The 24,999-nt window shown below is 38.2% G+C and overlaps 3 protein-coding genes across 10 annotated transcripts in view; 1 reads left to right on the top strand and 2 right to left on the bottom strand.

Moving 5' to 3' along the window:
- CLHC1 (clathrin heavy chain linker domain containing 1) overlaps positions 1–1,947 on the bottom strand; it is a 56,477-nt gene extending 54,530 nt beyond the window's left edge. For 3 of the 5 annotated variants that reach the window (XM_072635541.1, XM_072635543.1, XM_072635544.1), the window contains exon 1: positions 1,614–1,868. The gene's annotated coding sequence lies outside the window, so the exon portion shown is untranslated. Of the gene's footprint in view, positions 1–1,613 lie in introns of all 5 variants that reach the window. The other 2 variants (XM_072635542.1, XM_072635545.1) reach the window with 1 other exon arrangement.
- RPS27A (ribosomal protein S27a) lies at positions 1,865–4,792 on the top strand. Its single transcript, XM_072635547.1, has 6 exons — positions 1,865–2,336; positions 2,431–2,495; positions 3,021–3,075; positions 3,764–3,849; positions 4,060–4,191; positions 4,611–4,792. The coding sequence occupies exons 2-6, from the start codon at positions 2,448–2,450 to the stop codon at positions 4,758–4,760; spliced, it is 471 nt and encodes a 156-aa protein (XP_072491648.1). The 5' UTR covers positions 1,865–2,336; positions 2,431–2,447; the 3' UTR covers positions 4,761–4,792.
- A 1,808-nt stretch (positions 4,793–6,600) lies between these two features.
- MTIF2 (mitochondrial translational initiation factor 2) overlaps positions 6,601–24,999 on the bottom strand; it is a 37,561-nt gene continuing 19,162 nt past the window's right edge. For all 4 annotated transcript variants that reach the window (XM_072635537.1, XM_072635538.1, XM_072635536.1 and 1 more), the window contains exons 10-14: positions 24,096–24,348; positions 23,532–23,672; positions 22,006–22,170; positions 8,274–8,414; positions 6,601–6,804 (exon numbers count right to left, since the gene is read on the bottom strand). In XM_072635537.1, the coding sequence (XP_072491638.1) occupies positions 6,632–6,804; positions 8,274–8,414; positions 22,006–22,170; positions 23,532–23,672; positions 24,096–24,348 (873 nt within the window). In that variant the 3' untranslated portion in view covers positions 6,601–6,631. The remainder of the gene's footprint in view (positions 6,805–8,273; positions 8,415–22,005; positions 22,171–23,531; positions 23,673–24,095; positions 24,349–24,999) is intronic.

Genomic DNA, 24,999 nt, shown 5'->3' with positions numbered 1-24,999 from the left:
ATGGCTGAATGAAGGATAGATTGGAGTGGGAAGAATCTTGAGGCAGGCAAACCCACCAGCATGCTATTACAATAGTCCAGGCTTGGGGTGATAAGGGCAGAATTCATGAACATGGAAGCAGGAGCACTCCTGGCTAATGGCACAATAAAGGATATAACCATCTCTGTTTTGTAGTTGTGGTCCAGTGGAGTAGGTCATGTGAAATAAGTTGAATAACTATGAGGTTAGGATACCTAAGGGAGTACCAATATAGATTTTGAAGTCCCCTAGTATGAAGATAGGAGTTGTGGAGGAGAAAAAGATTGTGAGCCAGGCAATGAACTCATTGAAGAAAGAAGGGGTGAGTCCTGGAAGTCAGTAGACAACAGTTACCAGAATTCTGATTGGGTAGGGTAAGGGAAATAAGCATTTATAGAGCACCTACTATGGGCTAGACACTACGCTAAGTACTTCACAAATATCTCATTAGTCCTCACAACAACCCTATGAGGCAGGTGCTATCATTATACCCATTTTATACATCTGAGGAAAAACTAAGGCAAACAGAAGTTAAGTAACTTGCCCAGGGCCACAGAACTAATTTGGGACCAAATAAGAACTCAGGAAAGCCTGACTCCAAGGCCAGTACTCTATCCACTTCACCACCTAGAAGTACACATGGATTGGGTGAACCTCAGTGGAAAAAAGATTAAGGAGCGATGATAGTAGAGGCAGAACTCCCAAGTGGCAATGGGAGAAAGGAGTATTTCAATTATCCATTCCTCAACCAGTGGGGAGGGTTGGACTGAGTGACCAGTGCTGGAAAGTTCAGAAAGGTTCATCAGGAAAGAACCAAGTCTCAGTAAGAGCCAGAAGATGGAAAAAATGGGGAAGGAAAAGATTTAAGATGGATCAGATGTTTTGTTTGGCTATAGAAAATGGCAACGTTAACAGGAAGTTGCAAAAAAGCAAATTTAGTCCTGATGTCAGGAAAAGAATTTTAATAATTAGAGCTATGGTATTCCTTATTTGGAGATCTTCAAGCAGGAACAGATGACCACTTGGATATGTTGGACAGGAATTCTGCTTCAGGTACTGGTCAGACTAGATAATGAAATCCTTACTTCAAGTAATCTTTTCAAATTTGTGTTCAAATCACAGATAACAGAGAGAGGTACACAGCATAGAGGGAGGAAGACCTCAGTTCCAATCCTGCCTCAAACACTTGAAGTCATTTTCCCTGGGCAAGTCACTTAACCTCTCTCAGCCTCAGTTTCCTCGCCTGTAAAATAAGAATGCTAGCACCCACCTTGCAGGGTTGTGATGAGGTTCATTTAAAACAAACAAATACAAAAAACCAGCACTACGTAAAGACTGGTTATTGTTATTAAAAGTAGCTGTCAAACGAAGACTGGACAAAGCTGCCCTTTCCCCAACTTTAGAGGGTTCGGGTGAACCGCACCCACTCTTCCGGGGATGATCAAGGAATTCACGTGCAGGTTCTACCGATTTACCACGGTTGTTTACAAGGGGGCGGGGGCTGCAAGGCCTGGAGCCAGAGTTGCTGGATCGGTAAAGGCACAAAATGGGGAGGGCCCGGAGGTTACGGATTTCCAGATACTGCACAACGTTACCTGAGCTCTGGACCCAGGAGAAACCTTTCCAAGCGGGGCTCTCTTCCATCCATTCGGGCCCCTCTGCCCCGGTATTCTCCGGCCCTCGGACACACTTGACTCGGGCAGCGACCCCTTCAGGCACCGCCCGAACCCCTTCTCCTCCTCCCTCTCGAGGCCCTCCTTCGAACCCCGTTCCTCTACTTCTTTCTGCTTCTCTCTTCTTCGCTCCTCCTGCCTTCTACTTATTCTCTTTCTGCTTCTCACCTCAGATCGCAGGACGCTGAGGGCCAGTAACTGGAGGCGGAAAGAGCTTGTAACCTAGGATCCCGGATTGCTTGAACTGCATCGTGGGAAGAGTAGTTCGGACCGAAGCAACCATCGAAGGAAAACTACAATTCCCAGAATGCCCCTCTCTCGAGACCTCCGGACCTGACAAAGGCCCTTCTCCTTCTGCCTGCTCCATCTCAACCCTTTAAGGGCCTTTAATTATAATAATAGCTTTTGGAGATGTTTCCTTAACAGAAAAAAAATTTTAAAGCTACTGAGTCAAGAAGGTAAAGAAGATTTAGGTTAAAAAAAGAGCGTCCAAAGTAGGTAGTAAGGGAGGGGGAATGGAAACACATTCTGGCATTTTAATCAGGCATTTAACAGCGCCACCTACACCTGAGGGTCCTTGACTGGGGCTGTAGGAAACCCCGTGAGTTGGCGGGGCGCTCTCTCTTTTGGATCCGCCATCAACGGGTGAGTGTGTGCACGCGTTGCGCTCCGTGGCGGAGCCGCCTTGCTTCTCACCCACTGCCTTTGACCATCCCTTTTACCTTTCCTCTGTCCTCAGGTGGACCTAGTGCCGCGATGCAGATTTTCGTGAAGACTTTGACGGGGAAGACCATCACCCTTGAGGTACGGACCGCCTTGGCCTGAGGGGGTGGGGAGGCCCGGAAAGGGGGCGAGATCCTGGAACCTCGTTTTCCGGCCTGGGTCCGGGTTCGGACGCGGAGCCTTGTTCTCGGGCCCGGAGCTTTCTGAGGCTCTTTCTCGGGGCCGAGGCCTGCGGTTAAGTCTGGGAGGGAGCCCGGCTTTTTTCTCGAGGGCTGAGACCGGGAGCCCCGGGTCTGGGACTCCGCCCTCCCCCGCCGGAACTTGGCTCCCTGGGCCTGGCGCGGGGACGGATCCTCTACCGAAGAGACGCCGGGGCTTCGAGCACGTGCGACCGGCCGGTTCGATCCTGGGCGGAGTGGGGCCGCGGGCGGGCGTGCTTCATGCCCTGGGTCCTCGAGACCCGGACAGGCGCCGCGACGTGGTTAATGCAGATCAGGTGTGCACAGGTAGTGGGTGTTCACCTGCCCGGAAGGACCGGGATATGTAGAAGGGGGTGCCTATTTCCTACGGGAAGTGGTTTAATCTAGAAAATGATTGTATTTTTAGGTTGAACCGTCGGATACTATTGAAAATGTCAAAGCCAAGATACAAGATAAGGAAGGCAAGTTGTTTTTTTTCTTTCTTCCCCCTTTTTGTCTACCCGTGTCAACTCGGAGACTAAGTTGTTTGTAGAGGATTGCATCCAAGTCATCACTTTTGAGCTCCTGTTACGCACCAGCCACTGTTTAAAGCCCTGGGAATACAAAAAAGGGAGAAGAAAAAGCCTGTGCTTTCAAGGAGCTCACAGTCTAAGATGGGGAGAAAGCGCATAATTAATGTATTTTACTAAATTAGAAACGATCCCAGAAGAATGCGCAGTAGTGTCGTGGTGACTAGGGAAGGTTTCTGCGTTAGTTGAGGCTTTATTTGGGATCTAAGGGAAGCCAGGAGGCAGAGAATTCCAAAAGGGGTCAAGATGGGACAGCCAGTGGAAATGTCAGATAAAGTACCTTATTTGAGGAATGGCAAAGAGACCAGCGGGACTGGATCAGAGGACGGTAGGGGGACATGGCACTGGGAGATAAGGTGTAAGTATAGGAAAATTAAGAAGGAGCCAGCTGGAGACTGACTTTAAAAGCCAGATTGTTTAATCTTGGGGCATAAGGGGAGCATGTGGAGGTAGTCAACTCTGAGAGTGATAAAGAAAGGCCACGAAGTTTTTTTCAGATTAAGGGATCAAAAGGATTTTAATTTTGTTTGAGGTACTTGTTTTAAACATCAAGCAAATTTCTGGGCTTTGTCTTTATTAGGTATTCCCCCTGATCAACAAAGATTGATTTTTGCTGGCAAGCAACTGGAAGATGGACGAACTTTGTCTGACTACAACATTCAGAAGGTAAAAATTAAATACATTCAGTTGAAATTTTTTTCTAGCCCTGCAATGCTAAATTGCTGGAAATCTTAAGTAGTTCAGGCTTGTCAACATAATTACACCCATATTTATACAGTTCTTTTTTTTAGGGTTTATGCAGTGTCAGGAATAACAAATGATCTCTAGTGAAGATCAGGCCACTTAAAGTGTTGGTATGCTTGTTCTGTTGAATAGGAATCTACCCTTCATCTTGTTCTGAGGCTTCGTGGTGGTGCCAAGAAGAGAAAGAAGAAGTCTTACACCACTCCCAAAAAGAACAAGCATAAGAGAAAGAAGGTTAAGCTTGCTGTTCTGAAGTACTATAAGGTAAAAATAAAACATGTTCAGTTCAAAGTCAGCAAGAGAAATTTTATTCCTAGAGATGTGTGGTGCTTTTGCCAAATGAGTGGGGTCCATGCACGTATTTAAAAACTTAAGCCTACTACATGGGAACACAATTTTGTCTTTTAGATTGAAAGTGCTTTGCTCTTGGCCATTCATCTCAACCTCAATTAGCCACAATTTGAGAATTGGGTTTTGAAATGCGAAGCAAAAAAATAAACATCACCATAATGCGTGGAATTTCTGAACTTTGGGTGGTGTTGGGGGAATTATCACATAAGTATAATAGCATAAAGTCTTATCAAAAGGAATAACAATGAAACAAGATTTGAGTAGGTGAAACAGGCACAGGATTTTTTTAAACGTTAAAAAAGCTTTCTTAAACTTTTTTCTCACTTCTGTAGGTTGATGAGAATGGCAAGATCAGCCGCCTTCGACGAGAGTGCCCTTCTGATGAATGTGGTGCTGGAGTCTTTATGGCTAGCCATTTTGACAGACATTATTGTGGCAAGTGTTGTCTAACCTACTGCTTCAACAAGCCAGAAGACAAGTAAATGTATATGTGTTAATAAAAAAATCAACTATTCTTTGAGTCATTAAATTTATTCCATATTTGCATGTTAAATAGGTTTCTGTTCATTTAAATAATACTAAATAATCCTTACAACTCAAAACAGTTTCTTTACTGCTCTTACGTGTAGTGAAGGGAGTACCACTTTCCTTTAGGGGAGGGAGTAGTACTCTAATGAATATGGGACCATGCTAAGGGTGATAACATATCACTGACAAGTTGGCTCATTCTTATTTGAAGGGGCTATTTTAATAAAAACAGTTCTAGTGCTATATGAAAATTTTATTGTATAAACCAGCTTTTTATTAGCCCATGGTATTCACAATTCTAAAGAAGTCTGTCAGGTTGGACGTTGTCTGTACATGGCCAATGCTTGTTTTGCTTAACTACATGTTTGTTGAAAGGGTTTTGTTTTTCAAGGGGGACCTGTAGGTATATGCCACCTAACTCTTCAAATCCATCAAGAGTAGTAAAGGTCAGTCAGATGACAAGGTTAGATACGTTTCAGTTTCTCAAGAATCAGTGATCTCTACTTAGAATGAACTTTTGAAACATTATTTACTATTATTGGAATGGTCAGATTAATATCTTACATCTGAACCTTCCTTTTTTTGTATTCAATGGAGCATATTCTTGCTATTTAGATGAAAAATGCTTTGGAAGATTTTATAGTGGTCGTATTCTGGGTCTGCAAGTGAATTTATTTTTCTTATATTCCAGGCTTATGGTAAAGATGTTTCATCTAAAAATGAATAATTTGGATTAATTGTACTTGTCTGGCACTTAGGGTATCTTACGGTACCATAAATCTAGCACTTGATATGATAGACAACATGAGCACCCAGAAAGTTTCCAATAAATAAAGACCTTTGTCAATTATGAGGCTGTAAGGTGTGGTATGAAGTAATCAAGAGATGTGATTTTTGTTCTGTCTTTGTTGTCAAATAACTACTTGTTCCAGAGCTAACTACTCTGAGACTATAAGAAGGCTTAGACTGTTGTTTCTCAGTTGGTGTCCAGACTACGATGACCCAATTTGGGCTTCTTTTGGCAAAGATGCTGCAGTGGTTTGCCATTTCCTTCTCCAGCTCATTTTTGCAGATTGAGGAACTAAGGCCAACAGGCTTAGGGGACTTGCCCAGGGTTAAGCAGAAAGTAAATATCTGAGGCCAGATTTGAACTTGAGATGTGTCTTCCTGACTCAAGTCCCAGGGCTCCATCCACTATATTACCCAGTCATTTCTAATGTCCTTTCCTGTAACATTTTATGTATAAAGATTATCCCAGTAGCATTAAACTACGCTAGGAAACCCTGTATTTCAAAGCATCTTCACCTTTTTCCTCCCTTAAAATAAATGATGAGGCAGTTGATCTTGGAATCAGGAAGATCTGAGTATGAGCCATTCAATCCTGGCCAAGTACCTTAAGACTCTCAGTGCTTCCAGCCACTCCAGAACATAACAGCAACTAGAGAAAAGACTGTTGGACTTTTTAAAGTTGTGTACCAAAAAGGGTTTACACAGTACCCCTTTTAGTTGTACTTTGTCTCCTAGCACGTATAGTCTCCTTAAAATAATTTTACATGAAACATTAAGGCAATGTGAGAAATTTAGATAATAGTCTGTTTTGTCAAATTTTTTTCACTGAACTGACAACTCTTGGCACAATAGAAGGTATGATTTGAAAGTATCCAACAAATGTTAAATGAGTATAAAACAGCAAAGGGCTACAAAGTATTTAGTTATTTCCAGCACTTTTTTTCCAAAAGTATTAAAAGTAAATATACATGAAGGTGCTCTATAATAAATAAAGCAGAGTATTAATAAGTTCAGTTACATTTTTTAATGTAACAATTCAAAATCCTGGATCCCAAGAAGTCTTCTGTAAAACTTCCTTCTCTTCAAAGCAAATAATTTCATCTCCAGTCTTAAACTCAATTTGTGCTTCATCCAAACTTAGACCACAATCCATTCCAGTTTTTATGACTGAAACATCATCTTTATGATGCTTGAGTGAAGTTAACAACCCTAAAAAATAAAACATTCCAGCTATCAGAACTGATTTAAAACAGAATAGCTGTTTGAAAGGTTTATTTTGTTTCTAAGGCATAGGATTAGGTAGATTTTAACGGTATATTCAAGAAATCATCTTTGAAATCAGAATCTAGTCCCCATCTGAATTATGAGTGCTTCCTGGCATCAGGCATCATCCCCAACCCTGGGGTCCACCTGACTTTCAGTGAAAGGGAATTCATTACTTCTCAGGGCAGCCCATCTTATCTCACTCATGGTGAGCTGCTTTATCCACAGCTCCTAAGGCCTCTTCCACAAGATTGTTGGCAAATCAACAGACATTATATTCCAGACACTGCTCAACACTGGGGGTACACAAAAAGGCAAAGAACAGTCCCTATTCTCAAGCAGTTCACAGTCTAATGGGGAAGACAACATGCACAAGATAAGACCAGGAGGAAGGCATTAAGATTTAAGGTTTGGGAAATACTTGAAGACAGCTACTTCAGCTTGTCAAAAGTTCTTTATATGTGACTGCCATTACTGAAAAGCTTTCACTGGTCACTATGATTCCCAGGTCCTTATCCATTTATCTCTCATTCCTGTGCAACTGGTTTTTTAAACTCAGGTATAAGACTTTATCATCCCTATTAAATTTCATTAGGTTCGTCAATTTGTTCTGATTTGTGATTTGGGGGGATCCCAATTGTATCCAATCTATTACCAGTCTCCTTGCTCTGTCACCTGCATATTGAATAAGCATGCCACATAGGCTTTCATTGAATTCATTGATAAAGATACTGAATAGAATAGGGACAAGGATAAAATCAACTGACAATATCCCCTATGGTTGACATAAGTCATTTAACCATTAATTACCCATTAGATCTGATCTTTTAAAAAACAATCTGGAGGACATATCTATGTCTTTGAATAACTGAGGTATAGTAGAAACATTCCTACTATAAAGGCCAGGAAGAGAATTTTAACACTTCTCAAGTTCCTGACCTACTGTGTGACCTTTGGAAGTAAGTCATTTAACCTCTTAACTTTAACTTTAACCTCTTAACTTAGGTTATTTTACTGTCAATACTGAAAATGATTACAAAATCCAAACAACGTAAATACTAGTTATCTTCTAATGGTGATAATAAAAATTATTTTTGATATTTAATGAAAAGCAATATAACATTATACATTTCATACTAGAAATAGAAATTACAAAGGAAATAACCATCACAAGAAAAACTGACAAGATTTCCAAATCTCAGGAGATGAGATTATTTAAGGTTAAGTCCAAGACTAAATTTTATTATGACCAAAAAAAAAGATAAGTTCAATAGCTTGAGGAGAGTTATTAAAAGCTGTAATCATGAGAGTCATAAAAAGAATCTGAATACAATTTTAAAATTTGGTTCTGTACCACTTCTGTTGAATACTGCAATCCACCAAAACACATAGAAAAGGAAACAATTTTTACTTACCTTTCCAAATAACACATCCATTACGAATTAATTTAAATTTCATCTTTTTTTCTAATTGTCCCTTTTGGACTCTGCAGCCAGCTACAGGAACTTGTTTTTTTCCTACTGTCACAGAGAAGGTAGCCAGTACAGATGCTTCACCTTAAGGAAAAAAAAAATTTAATGCACCAAAATCTAAAAGCACTGATATATTGAGTTTATTGCATATCATCATTCTGCTTATTTACTAATAATGTACATGAATATTAACTAGTGCAAAAAGCAAGGCTTTGTTGATTTGTATAATAGACTAATAATGTGAGGATTATTAAATGATACCAATGGATTTTTTGGATGCTTTGGATGAAAAAGAACCATATTAAGATTATGTAGATGTTAAAAAAATACACCTCAATTTTTGCTTCAAGTCTTAAAAAATGAGTTACCCTTTTTAACGAGTACCACTATGTCTGTTAATTTCAGAAATTATAATCACGATTACTATCTAGGTTTCATGGCTTTCTCTTCATTAAAGATTATCTGCCTTTTAATTAAAAAAAAATTTTTTTTCTTCCAGTCATCTGTATTTACCCTGTCCCTTGTCAGTGATCCTTTCCAACAATGAGCTTTTCTTTGCAACAAAGAAAATAATTAAGCAAAACCAACTGAAACAGCTCGAAACTGATTTTATAAAACTCTCTCTCTCTCCCCCTCCCTCCAAAAAATAAAATACATTTTTCTCATATCTTCTCCAGAACTAAGACTGGTCATTATAATGACAGTGTTTAAAGTTTTTTGTTTGTTTATATTGTTCTTTTATACTATTTACTTCACTCTGTATCACTTCATACAGATCTCTCCATGCTTCTGTAAACTCTCCATAATGGCCACTTCTTACAACACAATATTCCATTATATGCATGCTCACAATTTTTTAAATATTCCCCAAATAACCATTACCTACTTTATTTCCACAAAACTGCCACAAAACAAGTACTACTATGAATAACTAGGTAAACACAAATCCAGTAGTGGAACCTCTGGGTGAAAAAGAATTAACAGCACAGTCACTTTTACCATATCAACCACAGTGTTCTTTCAATTTTTATTTTTCTTATTGTTAGTGATTTAGGCCATATTTCATATGGTTGTTGATAAGTTGCAATTCTTTTCAAAATTACTTGTTCGTATCCTTACATGACTTACCTATTGAGAGATCCATCTTTTAGTTTCTAACTTTGCTACTTAACTAGAACTTAAATTAGCTTATACTATTGATACTCTAAATAATTAGATTCAATAACTCACATTGTTGCCAATTTATTTAACATTTCAGTGCATATTAATCCTAAGAACTTGTGACATCTGTGACAAACAGAAGCAGTGTGGATGCTACTTGCTGCCTATGGGATTGTGAGCAAGTAACCTCTCCAAACCTTTTCTTTGTCTGTAAAATGAGGGACTTGACTCTAGCTGATCTCTGAGGTCTTTTCCAGGTCTAAATCTATGCTGTTACATAGTCTATAAAATAAGCTTCTATATAACCAGATTTATGAGTTAAAGTGAGGACTACCACTTATTTATGAGTAAGATCTAGAATAACAGAATGAATGGGTTTTCAAATGATCTCAGAATCACTGAAAAAAAAATCCTTAACATGGTGTGAGCATCAAAATGTCCTTGCTTTGCCCCAACTGTTTCTACTTTTATTTTTATTTCTGCTTTCTATAGGAGAAAGGGTGAGAGAAGTGACAAGGACTTGAGCTAAGTAAGTAGAAGAAAACTGTGTAGGTGACTTGGAGGTATTCAAAGTAGTGAAGAAGGTGGGAGGTTGAATTTGGGAAGGGGAGAGAAAAGTGAGGAGAGAAAATCTGAAGAACAATCTTTAAGCCCAGACTCTCAAGAAGGCTCAAGAATGAAGAATGTGAAAATATTAAAGAGCATTAAAGAAGATTAGTAAGTAGAATGTGAAGAGATAAAATTAATGAAAAGGAGAAAAAGCAAGAAAAGACAAGTTACGTAAGAAAAGTTAAATGAGCAAAATGGATAACTTTGATTACATTAAATTAAGAAGTTTTTGCACAGAAAGAGCCAATGCAACCAAGTTTAGAAGGGAAGAAGAAAGCTGGGAAACAATTTTTACTGCCAATGTTTTTGATAAAGACCTCATTTTCAAAATATGTAGAGAACTGAGTCAAATTTATAAGAATACAAGTCATTCCCCAATTGATAAATGGTCAAAGGATATGAACAGGGAGTTTTCAGAGGAAGAAATTAAAGCTAACTATAGTCATATGAAAAAATGCTCTAATTCACTATTGATTAGAGAAATGCAAATCAAAACAACTCTGAGGTATCATATCACACCTATCAGTTTGGCTTACACAACAAAACAGAAAAATGGTAACTGTTGGAGGAGATGTGGGAAAACTAATTCATTGTTGGTGGAGTTGTGAACTGATCCAACCATTCTGGAGAGCAATTTGGAACTTTGCCCAAAAGGCTATAAAAATATGCATATTCTTTTGACCTAGCAATACCACTTCTAGGGCCATATCCCAAAGAGATCATAAAAATGGGAAAAGTACCCATATGTGCAAAAATATTAATAGCAGCTCTTTTGTGGTGTGTGTTCATCCTTCATTGCCGAAGAAGACCATGCCATCACAGAAATGATGACATGACTTGCACTTGACTTTGTTTTGAGTAAGGGAGGACTATGCAGGTCACCAGCCTCACTTCTCCAAAGCCATCTGAATCCACTGATCAGATATTCATCAGGATGACTGGAGATGACCCAGGATAAGGCAATTGGGGTTAAGTGACTTGCCCAAGGTCACACAACTAGTGAGTGTCAAGTGTCTGAGGTGAGATTTGAACTCAGGTCCTCCTGACTCCTATACTGGTGCTCTATCCACTGCACCACCTAGCTGCCCTTCTTTTGTGGTGGCCAAGAACTGGAAATAGAGGGGATGCCCGTCAATTGGGGAATGGCTAAACAAATTGTGGTATATGAATGTAATAGAATACTATTGTGTTATAAGAAATGATGAACTGGCGAACTGCAGAAAAACCTAGAAAGACTTATATGAACTGATGGTGAGTGAAGTGAGCAGAACCAGGAGAACATTGTACACAGTAACAGCCACAGTTTACAATGACTGACTTTAACAGACTTCGCTCTTCTCAGCAATGCAAGGACCTAAAACAGTTCCAAAAGACTTACGATGGAAAATGCCACCCACACTGCAGAGAAATATGGAGTCTGAATGCAGATTGAAGCAGACTATTTGCTCTCTTTTTGTTTTGTTTTTTCTTTCTCATGGTTCCTCCATTTGTTTTAATTCTCCTATACAATATAACTAATGTGAAAATATGTTTAACAAGAATGTATATGTAAAACCTATATCAGATTGCATGCTGTACTGGGGGGGAAGGAGGTGGAGAAAATTTAAAGGTTATCAAAGTAAATGTTGACAACTAAAATAAATTTATTTTTTAAAATGCTCTAAATCACTGTTGATTATAGAAGTGCAAATTAAAACAATTCTGAGGTACGACATCACACCTATCAGATTGGCTAACATGACAAAACAAGAAGATGATAAATGTAGGAGAAGACATGGGAAAACTAGAATACTAATTCATTGCTGGTGGAGTTGTGAATTGATCTATTCTGGAGAGCAATTTGGAACTTTATCCAAAAGGCTATATTGACCAAGCAATACCACTTCAAGGGCTATACCCCAAAGAGATCATAAAAAGGAAAAAGACCCACATGTACAAAAATATTTACAGCGGCTCTTTTCGTAGTATTCAAGAACTGGAAATTGAGGGGATGCCCATCAATTGGGAAATGGCTAAACAAGTTGTGGTATAAGAATGTAATGGAATAATATCGTATTATAATAAATGATGAACAGGCAGACTTTAAAAAACTTGGAAAGACTCACATGAACTGATGCTGAGTGAAGCAGAACCAAGAAAACACTGTACACAGTAACAGCAAACTGTGCAACAGCCAACTTTGATAGACTCAGCTCTTCTCAGCAATGCAATGATCTAAGGCAATTCCAAAACACTCATAAGGGAAAATGCTGTCCACATCCAGAGAAAGAACTATGGAGTCTGAATGCAGATTGACGCAGACTATTTTTCCTTTTTTTTTTCTTTCTCATGGTTTTTCTTTTTGGTTCTAATTCTTCTTTACAACATAATTAATGTGGAAATATGTTTAATATGATTGTCCATATATGGCCTACACCACATTGCATACTGTCTTGTGGAGGAGGAAGGAAAAATTTAAAACTCAGAATACTATAAAAGTGAATGCTGAAAACTAAAAATAAATTTTTTTTAAAACAGGGTAAATGAGAAAGGAAAGGAGAAGAAAAATGAAATCAAAATGATTGGATTGGTGGGTGGGCAGACTGATGTTCAGTTGTTTGGTTTTTTTTAGTCATGTCTCTTTGTGGCCCCATTTAGGGTTTTCTTGGCAAAGATACTGGAGTAGTTTGCCATTTCCTTCTCCAGCTCATTTTACAGATGAGGAAACTGGGAAAAGGGTTAACTGACTTGCCTAGGGTCACGGATTTAGTGTCTGAGACCAGATCTGAACTCAAGAAGATGAGTCTTCCTGACTCCAGGTCTAGCATGCTATCCACGGTGCCACCTAGCTGCCTCCTAGTTTATTTTTTTTTTTACTAATACTATTTTATTTTTTCCTTAGTAACATGCTAAAACCATTTTTAACATTTTTTAAAAAAGCTTTGAGTTTCAAATTTTCTGTCTTTGACCCTCTATCCCTACTCCTGCCCTGAGATGGTAAGCAATCTAATATAGGTTATACATGTGCAATCATATAAAACATTCCCATTAGTTATTTTGTACAAGAAAAATCAAATGAGGAAGGAAGGAAGGAAATAAGAAAGGAAGGGAGAAAGGAAGGGAGGAAGGGAGAGGGAGGAAAAGAAAGAAGAGAAAGGAGGGAAGAAAGGAAGAGAAAAACAGTATGCTTCAGTCTGTATTCAGACTATCAATTCTTTCTCTTAAAGTGGATAGTATGCTTCATTATGAGTCCTTTGGAACTGTCTTGGAACATTTGATTGCTAAGAATAGTTAAGTCAATAATATTGCTGTTACTGTATACAGTGTTCTCCTGGTTCTGCTCACTTTACTTTGCATCAGTTCATGCATATCTTTTCACATTTTTCTGCAATTATCCCACTTGTCAATTCTTATATAGCTCAATAATATTCCATCACAACCACATATCACAACTTGTTCAGCTATTCTCCAATTGATTGGCATCCCTTCCATTTTCAGTTCTTAGTAACCACAAAAAGAACTGCTCTAAACTTTTTTGTACAAACAGGTTCTTTTCTCTTTTAAATCTCTGAGATATAAACCTAGTACTAGTATTTCTGGGTCAAAGGCTATACTAATATTATTATATATTATACTAATATAAGGAGTATATGTAGACAGAGGTTGTGACTATTACATGACTTTGATGGGATGATACTCAAACAAAATAAAGGGTTGAGAAAGAAAACTTCACTGGAAGGAGGAGGGGAAAAGACTGAATGGGGTAAATTATTCTACATAAAAGAGGCATGATAAAGCTATTATAAAAGATGTGGGAGCATGGCGAGCAAAGCTTAAAACTTACTCCCATCAAAACTGATTCAAAGAAGGAATAACATACATGCTCAGTTGGATACAGAAATCTATCTTAACTTATAAGGAAGTAAAAAGGGGATAAGAGAAGTGGGGCCAGAGGGGACTGATAAAAGTGAGGGTATATTGGGGAAGGCAGTGATCAGAAGTAAAACACTTGTGAGGAGAGAAGAGGTAAAGGTAAGAAAGGGGGGAAAAAGACAAACATTGGGAAAATAGTATGAAGGGAAATACACAGTCATCATAATTATAAATTTGAATGGAATGACTCACCAAAAAGAAGGAAACAGCAGAATGGATTAAAAAACAGAATCCAACAATGTATTGTTTACAAGAAACACATTTGAAGTAGAGAGATATATAGAGGACAAAAGTAAGAGGCTGGAGCAGAACCTATTATGCTGAAGCAAAAAAAAAAAAAAAGCAGGAGTAGCAATCATGATCTCAGACAAAAGTAAAAATAGACCTAATTAAAAGACATAAGGAAACTATGCCTTGATGAAAAGTACCACAGAAAATGAGGTCATATAAATACCAAATATACATGTACCAAATGATAAAGCATCTAAATATTTGAAGAAGTTGAATGAGTTACAGGAGGAAATAGACAATGCCCTCCTAGATGGGTCAGTTTTTGTGTAGGTGTCATGTATTGCTGAGAAAAAGGTATATTCATTTCTGTTCCCATTCAGTTTTCTCCAGAGATATATCATATTTAACTTTTCCAGAATTCTATTCATCTCCTTAACTTCTTTCTTGTTTATTTATTGGTTAGATTTATCTAGCTCTGAGAAGGGAAAGTTGAAGTCCCCCACTAGTAAGGTTTTACTCTCTATTTCCTCCTGTCATTCATTTAACTTCAGAAATTTAGATGTTATATATCATTTGGTGCTTCAGCTGAAGCATAACAGATCCTGCTCTAGTCCCTTACTTTTACCCTGTGTGTGTCTGTGGTTCAAATGTATTTTTTGTAAACAACATATTGTAGTATTATATTTTTAATCCATTCTACTACTTCCTTTTTATGAATTCATCCCATTCACATTTATAGTTATGATAACTGTGAATTTCCCTCCATCCTATTGTTAACTTGTTTATCTCCCCACTCTTTCTCTCTCACCTTCACCCTGCCCCTCTTCACATTTTATTTCTGATCACCACCTTCCCCAACCCACCCTCCCTTCTATCAGTCCCTGCCTCCTTTCTCTTATCCCTGACCCTTTTTAATTCCTTATAGGGTAAGCTAGATTTCTGTATCTAACAGAAGTGTATGTGTTATTCCCTCTTTGAGTCAATGATGAGTAAGGTTCAAGCTTTACCTGTCTTTCCCCCCATTTTTCCTTTCATTATAATAGCCCTTTCAAACTTCTTTTATGTGAGATAATTGACCCCATTCTATCTTTCCCTTCATTCTTTTCCCAGTGCAATCTTCTTTCTCACCTCTTTATTTTGCTTTTTGGGGTTTTTTTTGGCATCATACCATCAAAGTCACCCTACATCTGTTCCTTCTTAATTGCTCTTATAGTTATAAGGTTACGAGTTACAAATATTATCTTGTCATATAGAAATATGAACAGTTTAATCTTATTGATTCTTATGTTTTCTCTTTCTAGTTTCTTTTTTTTTGTTAACCTATTTATGTTTCCCTTGAGTCTTATATTTGAAGATCAAATTTTTTATTCAGGTCTGGTCTTTTAATTAGGAATGCTTGAAAATTCTATATTTTGTTAAATGTTCATTTTTTTTGCCCTGAAGACTTCCCAGTTTTGCTGGATAGGTGATTCTTCATTATAATCCTAACTCCTTTGCCTTCTGGAACATCATACATGATATTCCAAGTCTTCCAGTTCTTTAATGTGGAAGCTGCCAAATCCTGTGTAATCCTGACTGCAGAACCACAATATCTAAATTGTTTCTTTTTGGCTACTTGCACTACTTTCACCTTGAGCAGGAGCTCTGGAATTTGGCTATGATGTTTCTGGGAGTTTTCATTTTGGGATCTCTTCCAGGTGTTGATAAGTGAATTCTTTCAATTTCTATTTTGTGCTCTGGTTCTAGGATAAGAGGGCAGTTTTCCTTGATAATTTCTCAAACAATGTTGTTCAGGCTTTTTTTTTTTTAAATCACAGCTTTCAGATAGCCCGATAATTCTTATCTCTCATGGATATATTTTCCAGGTCAGTTGTTTTTCCAATGAAAGGGTTCACATTTTTTCTATTTTTTTTTTATTCCTTTGATTTTGTTTTATCATATCTTAATGTTTCATAAAGTTCTTAACCTCCACTTGCCCAATTCTAATTTTTAAGACATTATTTTCTTCTATGAGCTTTTGTACCTCCTTTTCCATTTGGTCAGTTCTATTTTTTAAAGAATTATTTTCTTCAATGAATTTTTGTATATGTTTCCATTTTTAATATTTCTTTTAAGAAGCTATTGACACTTTTTTCATGACTATCTTGCATTACTCTCATTTCTTTCCTCAATTTTTCTTCCACTTCTTTAATTTGCTCTTTAAAATCCTCTTTAAGCTCTTCTAGGAGTTCTTTTGAGATCTGAGATAAAGTTGCATTTTACTTTGAGGTCTCACATGTATCCATTTTGACACTGTTTCCTGTTCTACGTTTGTGCCTTGATCCTCCTTGTCACCACAGTAACTTTCTATAGTCAAGGTCTTATTTGTTTGTTTGCTCATTTTTTCTGCTTATTTTGTGATTTGGCATTTTTATGTGAGAGTTGGGCTCTATGACTGCACTGTCCCAAGTTTCTCGTGCCAGGGCTTGGGCCTTGCTGTTGTCTTTCATTAGGTTTCAGAGCCTAACTACTGGCTTGCACTGGGGGGCAAGGCCTCCCTGTTGGCCTCCCCTGGGTGTGGGATCTCGATGCTGGCCAGCCTCAGAGGTGGGGTCTCACTGCTTATCAGCAATGGGGGCAAGGCCTGGCTAATGGTCTGAACTGGGGGTGGGGACACTGGAGTGGGGCCTTGCTGTGCAGCACAGGCTGCTGACTAGCCACCAGAACTGATGCTAGTTTGCTGGGCAGTGGGGCATCTCTCGTAGATTACCCCAGGGCTTGGAGCCCAGCTGTAGGCCCCCTGCTGTGAGGCAGGCTGCTAATCTCACCTTTCCTGAATGACACCTTTCCTGCTAAGCTGGTAAGCTGCTTTCCACTCCTAAATCAATTCTGAGGTAGTTTTCAAGTTATTTGGAGGGGTACTTGGGAAGGCTCCAGGGAGTTCCTGCCTTACTACACCATCTTAGTACCAGAAGTCACCCCCTATTTATTTTACAAGATAGGAGGATATTCTTAAGCTGAAGGGTAGCTAGGGGTGGTTATGCAGGGAGTGGTTGAGACTAAGGAAGGAAGTTGAGTGGGAATGTCACATAATTAAGAAGCAAAAATTAATTAGAGATAACTGGTTGTAAAAGGTTTAACCAGATTTTTAAGGTTAAGATGTAAACACCTACAAGTAGATTTTTTTAAAAGGCTAAAAATTTTAGCTCTTATAAATATTAAGGAAACTGATGTGACATGTGTTGAGTGTGCAATATTTATATTTCTGCCAGAGATGAGTGACTGTAATCTTTGTTCCAAATGTAAGGTTGAAAGTGATGAAACATGAAAAATCTGCACATTCCAAGGAAACAGAAATTAAGGCTTCATTGGAGGAAAAAAAGAGATTTGAACAAAAAGAGAGGCTACATGTTACAGAATGACAGAGAAAAAAAGAGAATGAAACAGGCACTTGTACAATTCAATCCTAAAGAGAATTTGAGACTCTTCATGAAGAAGGGAGCTGGATACTCTGGAGGAAGAAGCTGCTAGTCCTGCAATAACTGACATAATAGAGAGCCATAAAGCTACCATTCAGCAAAGGCTGAAGCAAGGAAAGAGCAATTCCCTGCTCAGGTATTTAGAGTACTATTTATCAACCTGACAACCACACAAATGAAATGTCTTTCATGGGCAGTTATTTGAGATCTAACACAGAACTTCTTAAAACTTATTAAAATAGATAACAGCTCACCACTTCTGGTGATGTACAGGGGCACAAAAAGATACTGCCAGAAGGAACCTAAAGAATATTGCTAATAAAGAATCAGGCATAAATAAAACGAAGATCAAAGCTGTATTTTCCTCATTGTAGCACACTGAAGGCAAGGTATGTAGATGAGAAAAATGAAACTGGGAAATGAACAGCTGGCTAAGAAGGTGGTATCTGAAAATAAGATTTGGATTTCAGGACCACAGCTTAAAATAAAGAAATGACAGATTCCTGGCCAGAGATGAAACCAACCAGACCAAGGCTGGTGACAAGTATCACAATTCTAATCAAAAGTGCTTTAAGCTAAAAAAGATGAGGGAGGCCACCTATGTATATCTCCCAAGTTAAATACCACAGAGTACAGCTACAATAAAGGGAGAACAACTGAAACACCCCACGACGAAAATCCAGGGAGCCAAAAGTATGGCCTCAATTGTTTATATACAAATGCCCAACGTTTAGCCAATAAACAAGAAAAACTAGAAGTTTTAATGCAAGGATGCAAACTTGACCTCACCAGTATCAGTGAGACTTGGTGGGATGAAAGCGAGCCCAAAGGTATAGTACTGATGAGGAATTTCAATTATCCAGCCATCTGTTGGAGGGGAGAGGGAGAGAGAGGGAGGGAGGGAGGGAGGGAGAGAGAGAGAGAGAGAGAGAGAGAGAGAGAGAAAGAGAATGTGTGTGTGTGTGTGTCTCTGTTTCTCTCTTCACACCCCCCAAAAAAAGCACAGCACCTCACAATTTCTTCTTAAATACTTACTGATAAGTACTTTGAATTTCTATTTTGGGCAGAGCAAAAATGGCAGAGTGAGAGGAAACATTTGAGTCTACTTTTCTTCTCACACCTAGTCAACACAGGTCTAGAGAATGTGCCAGAATTCTGACTGGGAAAGTCAAAAAGTTACAGAGTCAGTTTTCCATACGTAAACTGTCCAAGGAGGTTTAGGAAGATACAGAGGTCTGAAGCTACTGCGAAGCTACTGTGTGGCCAGGAGCATTGGCTGTGCCACAAGAAAGTACTTTTCAGTGGTCAGGGGACTAGGGGACTCCAGGAACTAATTCAGCAACTAGGGACTGAGAAAAGGCCAAGACAGAACAAAAAGAAGTCCTGGGGGATCCCTAAGCAGTTGCAAGAATGGGCATCTTCTGGTAGCACTGCTATCCGGGACCCAGTGCTGGGTCACAAATCCAGAGCAGAGAAGAACAGTCTTAAGGGGGATATGGAGCAAGTTCTGGGAAGACCAAACGCAGCATCCCAGACCAGAGGGGATCCTGAACTTCCAGAGCCTCTCGGAGAGTCAAGCAGCAGTATAATGAAACTCTCAACCAGAAACAAGCCAAGAGACCCAAATCTGGGTCAGGAACTTGAAGAATTCAGACAGGGAAGGTTGTGAACAGACCTTGCCCCAGACACTCTGGGGGCACTGAAAGCTTTCAGGATCCCAGCCAGAACACTGAAAGCTGCAAAAGGACTTTAAGTCAGACCACCCTCACCTTCCTGAAGTGAACAGAGCCCAGCTCTAATTTAAAGTCCAAAGTCAAGAAGTAATCTGGAACAATGAGCAAACAAAGAGTCCCAACAATAAAGAGCTATTATTGCAACAAAGAAAACAATGACTCAAAAAAATCTATAAGCAAAGCCTCAAAGATAAATGCAGCCTGTACACAAGTCCAACAAGAATTCCCTGAAGAATTAAAGAGGGAGCTAAAAAAATTAAAAACCAAATGAAAACAGCAGATGATGTCCAAGAGGGCAACTAGGATGTAAAGGTCTTGAATCCATGTTATATGAAGATTGGTTAAAGGAACAGGAGATGTTTAATACTGGAGAAGACTCAGGAGGTCATGATAGCTGTCTTCAAATATCTGAAGGTCTATCATGTGAAGAAAGGTTCAAATTTATTCGAGTTGTACCAAAGTACAGAACCAGAGGCAACAGAAAGCTGCAACAAGAACAGTTTAAGTCTGATGTCAAGAAAGACTTCTTAAAAATTAACTGTTCAAAAATTAAACAGAATATCTAGAGAGTTGGTGGGTTCACCCTCCATGTTGGTTAACTGGTTGGTTGGTTGTTGCCCTTCATTCTTGAAGAGGACCAAAATGACATCACTATGTTGGAGTCAAGGTACAGTGTGTCTGACTATGGCTGATCAGACCACTACAAGCTTGGAACACTCTATCACATGTAGGGCACAAATAGTCTACATGAACATTTGGAGTGGAGATGTCTCTGAATTTGCACATCACATATTTCTTTTGAGTTACTGCAATTGTGCTTCATTCATAAAGCACACAACACCTTCTTTGATGCAGACATGCCATGGTAGGCAGTCCTTTGCCAGTATCTCCCATGTCATGCAATCAATTCCAAAGTTCTTCAGAGAAACCTTGAGAGTGTCCTTGTATCATTTCTTCTGATCTTCATGTGAGTACCTGCCTTGCGTGAGTTCTCTCTAAGTCTTTTAGGCAATTATGTTTGGCATTTGAACAACATGATCAGCACATTAGAGTTGCACTTTCCGTAGTAGAGTTTGAATGCCTAGCAGTGTAACTCAAAAAAGGACCTTGGTGTCTGGTACATTATCTTGCCAGGTGATCTTCAGAATTTTCCTAAGACATTTCAAATGGAAGCAATCCAGTTTCCTGGCATATCACTGGTATACAGTCCAGGTTTCAGAGATATACAACAATGAGGCCAGCACACCAGCTCTGCAAATCTTCAGTTTGGTAGGCAGTCTAATACCTTTTCTCTCTCATACTTTCTTTCAGTCTCCCAAACAGTGAGCTAGTTCTGGCAATGCGTGAGTACACTGCCAACTTAAATGAACTTATCCACAGTTTTCAAAATCTCTCCATTTGCTGTAACCAATGGTTCTATATGTGGATAGTGTGGTGCTAGGTGTTGAAGAATCTGTGGGGGGGTTTTTGGTGTTAGGCCATAATTAGTACAAACACCAAAGAATCAATCTATAATTTGTTGCATCTCAGCCTCAAAAAGTCATGCACCAATTCTCCATCCACTTTACTCTTGGCTTTTAGCCTTTTCAAATTAAATAATTTACCATTAATGCAATATCTGACCTTGATGCCATCTTCATTCTTGTTGAAGGCATTTGACAAAAAAAGCATGGGAGCAAGAACACAGTCCTGCTTCCCTCCAATGGCAACTGGGAAAGTGCGAGCATTACCCAGAATCCACGCAAGTATGCCATTATGAAACTGACATATAAAACTGATGAACTTCTCCAGGAAACCAAATTTTGCCAAAATTTTCCACAAGCCCTCACAATTGACAGCGTCAAAGACCTTGTTGTTGTACACAGACCTCTGTTCTACTCTTGGCATTCCTACCCTTCACATAGGTCTTTAAGCAGAAGCTAGACAACCTATGTTATATTAGAAATTCTTTTAGGGTATGGGTTCAATTAGAAATTTACTGTGCTCCCTTCTGATTCTAAAATTCTAGGACTGTAGAATCTTCATATCTTCATTAAGTCTCTGTATGTCTTTTAAACAATATACACTGCATGTACAATAGGAAAAAAATTATCTGTAAACATCATTTAAAAGCAAATAATAATATATGCTATGACAGCCATTTTTCATTTATCAATAGATAAAAAAGGGAATATTTCATAGCCTATAATGTAATACAATTGACCTAATGCTAATAAATGCACTATTCACAGATAATACAAAGTCGTGAAATTTTTAAATGCCCAAAGATTTTATAAAGGCTCTGTATTTATAATTTAAGAAATAGCAAGTGATTATAGCTGAATGGCATAGTAGCGAGAACACTGTATCTGGAATCAGGGAGACTTGAGTTCAAATCCAGCCTCAGACACTAGCTATGTGACCTTGGGCAAGTCACTTAACCGTAGTCTGCTTCAGTTCTATCTGCAAAATGAGGTTAATAATAGCATCTACCTTCCAGGGTTATCATAATGATAAAAATGAGATAATATTTACAAAGCATTTTGCAAACCTGAAAGTGCAATATAAATACTAACTATTCTAAATACTCACCTATTACATTTTCTTCCACAGAGGGAGTGAGTTTTCTACTCAGTTCTTCCTGCAAGTCTTCAACAAGTCGGTAGATAATGTTGTGAAGTTTAATTCTGACTCCTTTTTTCACAGCTAACTGCTGGATTACTTTGCTTGCATTCACACTGAAGCCATATACAACACCTGACAGGCAGAAATAGAATTTGATGATTAGCTCACACAAATACTGGAACATCTGTTTGCCTTTAATACAGAAAATAAACTCCTAAACATGTTCTTGACTTCACATGTCAACAAAAAGACAATATCAAGAGATAAGAAATCCTGTAAAACTCTTGATGATAATTACCAGGTTCTCAAGGGATTGGAGAAATCGACATGATTCGAATATAAGTTCGATTTCCCAGATACCCTGCTGAAGAAGATCACCTAAAGTACCATAATGTGGACTGTAGACACAATTTTACATTTGATGCCAGGCAAGTAACAGAATGAAGTATGTTAGGGGAAGAAATGAATTACAAATGTTACTGGTATGATTTCAAAAACAGTAAATTATTAATAAATTAAAATCTTCTTGCCCACACCTTTAATATGCTCTTGAATGTAAATCTGCCACAAAATACTCAAAGATGAAATGGCTTACTTAAATAAGCCAGGATTTTTCTAAAGAGTTCAAAAGTTTCTTGAAGTTAAACATTTCCTCTATACTTTTTTCCAAAGACCATAAGACAGAGGTATATATAACTATTATTAAAGCCCACTTGCTTTTAATAATACCTCAACCATTTAGAAAAAACACATGAAAGGCCCCTCAGAAAGGCTGTTCATCAATGTGTAAACAGATCACAAAGCATAAATTATCTATATTACCCAACACAGAGGTGGTACACAGTAGGCAAGCCATAAACATACTTGATTAGTGATCAAATAATACTATTAAAAATAATTTTTCCATATTCTATATATCGCTTATTCTGAGAGAGGAAGAAACATGTTACCCAAAGCACTTGTTTGTTTACAGTGCTGTACTGTTAGTATTGTACAAAGTGCGCAAGGCAATCTTGAGTTAAATTTATGATATGCAGTATATAGTTAATTTAAAAAGACATATGGTCCTTGTCCTCTTGAAGTTAAAAACTGTTCACACCAAAATGGCTGGCCATAAGTGAAAGATGGGGAAGCACCACGGTAGATCATAAGGTAAAAGGGGAGTTTTTACAAATCAATGAAAAAAACACAACAGGCAACTGTTAAACTCAGGCCTTAATAAGTGGGCTATTGTAGTAGTGGAAATCATGCCCCCACCTCCCAAAAAAATAACTAGTCACCTGTGAGTCCTTGGAAGAGCTCCCCAGTGAGAACATCAAAAGAGAGTGAAAAAGAGTCATGATTCTACTGAATGGATACTGGAGACTCCCTTGCTCTCTAGCAAGTAAGGTCTCAAGTGGCAACAGAAAGCCTGCAGCTAACAACGAAAACTGACAAAGGCTCACAGATCAATTGTATACCTATAAAGGTCACTTAAAAGATAGAAACTTTACCATTAAATGTTTCAGCAAGGTTAATGTCATTTTCATTAATATCACCTACTCCAAAATGTAGTAACTCCAGTTTACATTCATCTGTAGCATCATAGGTATCGATAACATTCAAAATAGCCTCAACCGAACCATCTACATCACCTAAAGAAAAGAAAAGTTTAGGACTACTGATGTTCAAAGGCTGAAACTCAAAAGTATTTAAATCTGAATAATCTAATGCAAAAAAACATGAAATGCCAGTTATAACTATATTCATTTTTCTTTACCTTGACTATATATATTATCCATTCAGCCTATAAAACCATAATGAATATCTGATTAAAAGTTTAAGTGGTCACTACGTGTATTTTAAGTGTATTTTATACTACAACTATAAATAAAATATTTGTACTAGGAAAATCTTCATGAGAATTAAATATCATGAATACTTTGTACATTAATCTTGCAGTAAATAATAAACAAGCACAGCTTCCCTCTGTGCCTGGCGCACAGTAAGCACGTAATAAATGTTTACTGATCCATTGAAAAAAAGTTCAAAAGCAAAACACATTAACAAACTAGCACCTTTAATAATTATAGGAAGAGTGTTCAAATCTTCTTCTGTTTTCTCTTTAGGTTTTATGTTTTGTAGTTTTTTAATTTCTTGATACTTTCTATATCCTCTCTCTTTCCAGTTCAAAGATCCTAACTTCTCCCGGGCTCTACGATGTGAATCTTGGTGTTCCTTTCGTTTCGTTTCAATCACTTTAAAATCCTCTTTCATTTTCTCTTGTGCTTCAGCATACTTCCTCCAATCAACAACTTCACGTGCTCTTTGCTTTGCAAAAAAAGATGGTGGTATTATTTACTGAGGGAGAAATCAGTGGCGGCTATGTTGAAAAGCTGACATGAGGCTTTTTTCATTATGAAAAACAGAATAGTGTCCTGGAAAGAGCACTGCACTTGATGTCAGAAGACCTGTATTTGAACCTCCTAGGATCACAGATGCAGACCTGGTAATGACCTTATTGATCATATATACCCTGCCCCCCCTCATTTCATATATTAGGAAACAAAAGCCTAGAGAAGTGAAGTGACTTGACCAAGATAATATAGGTAGTACAAAGAAGAACAAGTGTTTGAACCCAGTTTTTTTAATTAAAATCCAGGACTCCCAAGGTTGTTATGAGGAAAGCACTTTGAACACTGAAATCATAGAACAGCAGTAAAATCTTCCTACTATGAAACAATGTAAAAGTTACTTCCTTAGAGAATTTATGAAAATACCTTTACAAAATTTGAATTTCAGGAGTTTGTACATTGATACCTCAATGGATCTAAAGGACAAAATCAGCTACAATGTACTATCCATGTAGACACTCCCTTCACTGCAGCAGTTACCAGTCTATCCACCCCTTCTCAATCTGTCCAATTCTTCCAAGTTCTTCCACAAATCCTCCAAAGAAACTCTACCCAAGTCTGGGCAGCT

The sequence above is a fragment of the Notamacropus eugenii genome, chromosome 1 (genome assembly GCF_028372415.1).
Source record: "Notamacropus eugenii isolate mMacEug1 chromosome 1, mMacEug1.pri_v2, whole genome shotgun sequence".
NCBI classification, from domain to species: domain Eukaryota; kingdom Metazoa; phylum Chordata; class Mammalia; order Diprotodontia; family Macropodidae; genus Notamacropus; species Notamacropus eugenii.
The sequence above is the reverse complement of the archived record's forward strand: the minus strand, read 5'-3'. Positions and strand labels throughout refer to the sequence as shown.

Bases quoted from the DNA above. Each gene is read 5' to 3' on its own strand.
- RPS27A (XM_072635547.1), top strand. From the start codon at position 2,448: ATGCAGATTTTCGTGAAGACTTTGACGGGGAAGACCATCACCCTTGAG. The intron at 3,076-3,763 runs GCAAGTTGTTTT...TGTCTTTATTAG, and splicing joins CAAGATACAAGATAAGGAAG to GTATTCCCCCTGATCAACAA. The intron at 4,192-4,610 runs GTAAAAATAAAA...TCACTTCTGTAG, and splicing joins CTGTTCTGAAGTACTATAAG to GTTGATGAGAATGGCAAGAT.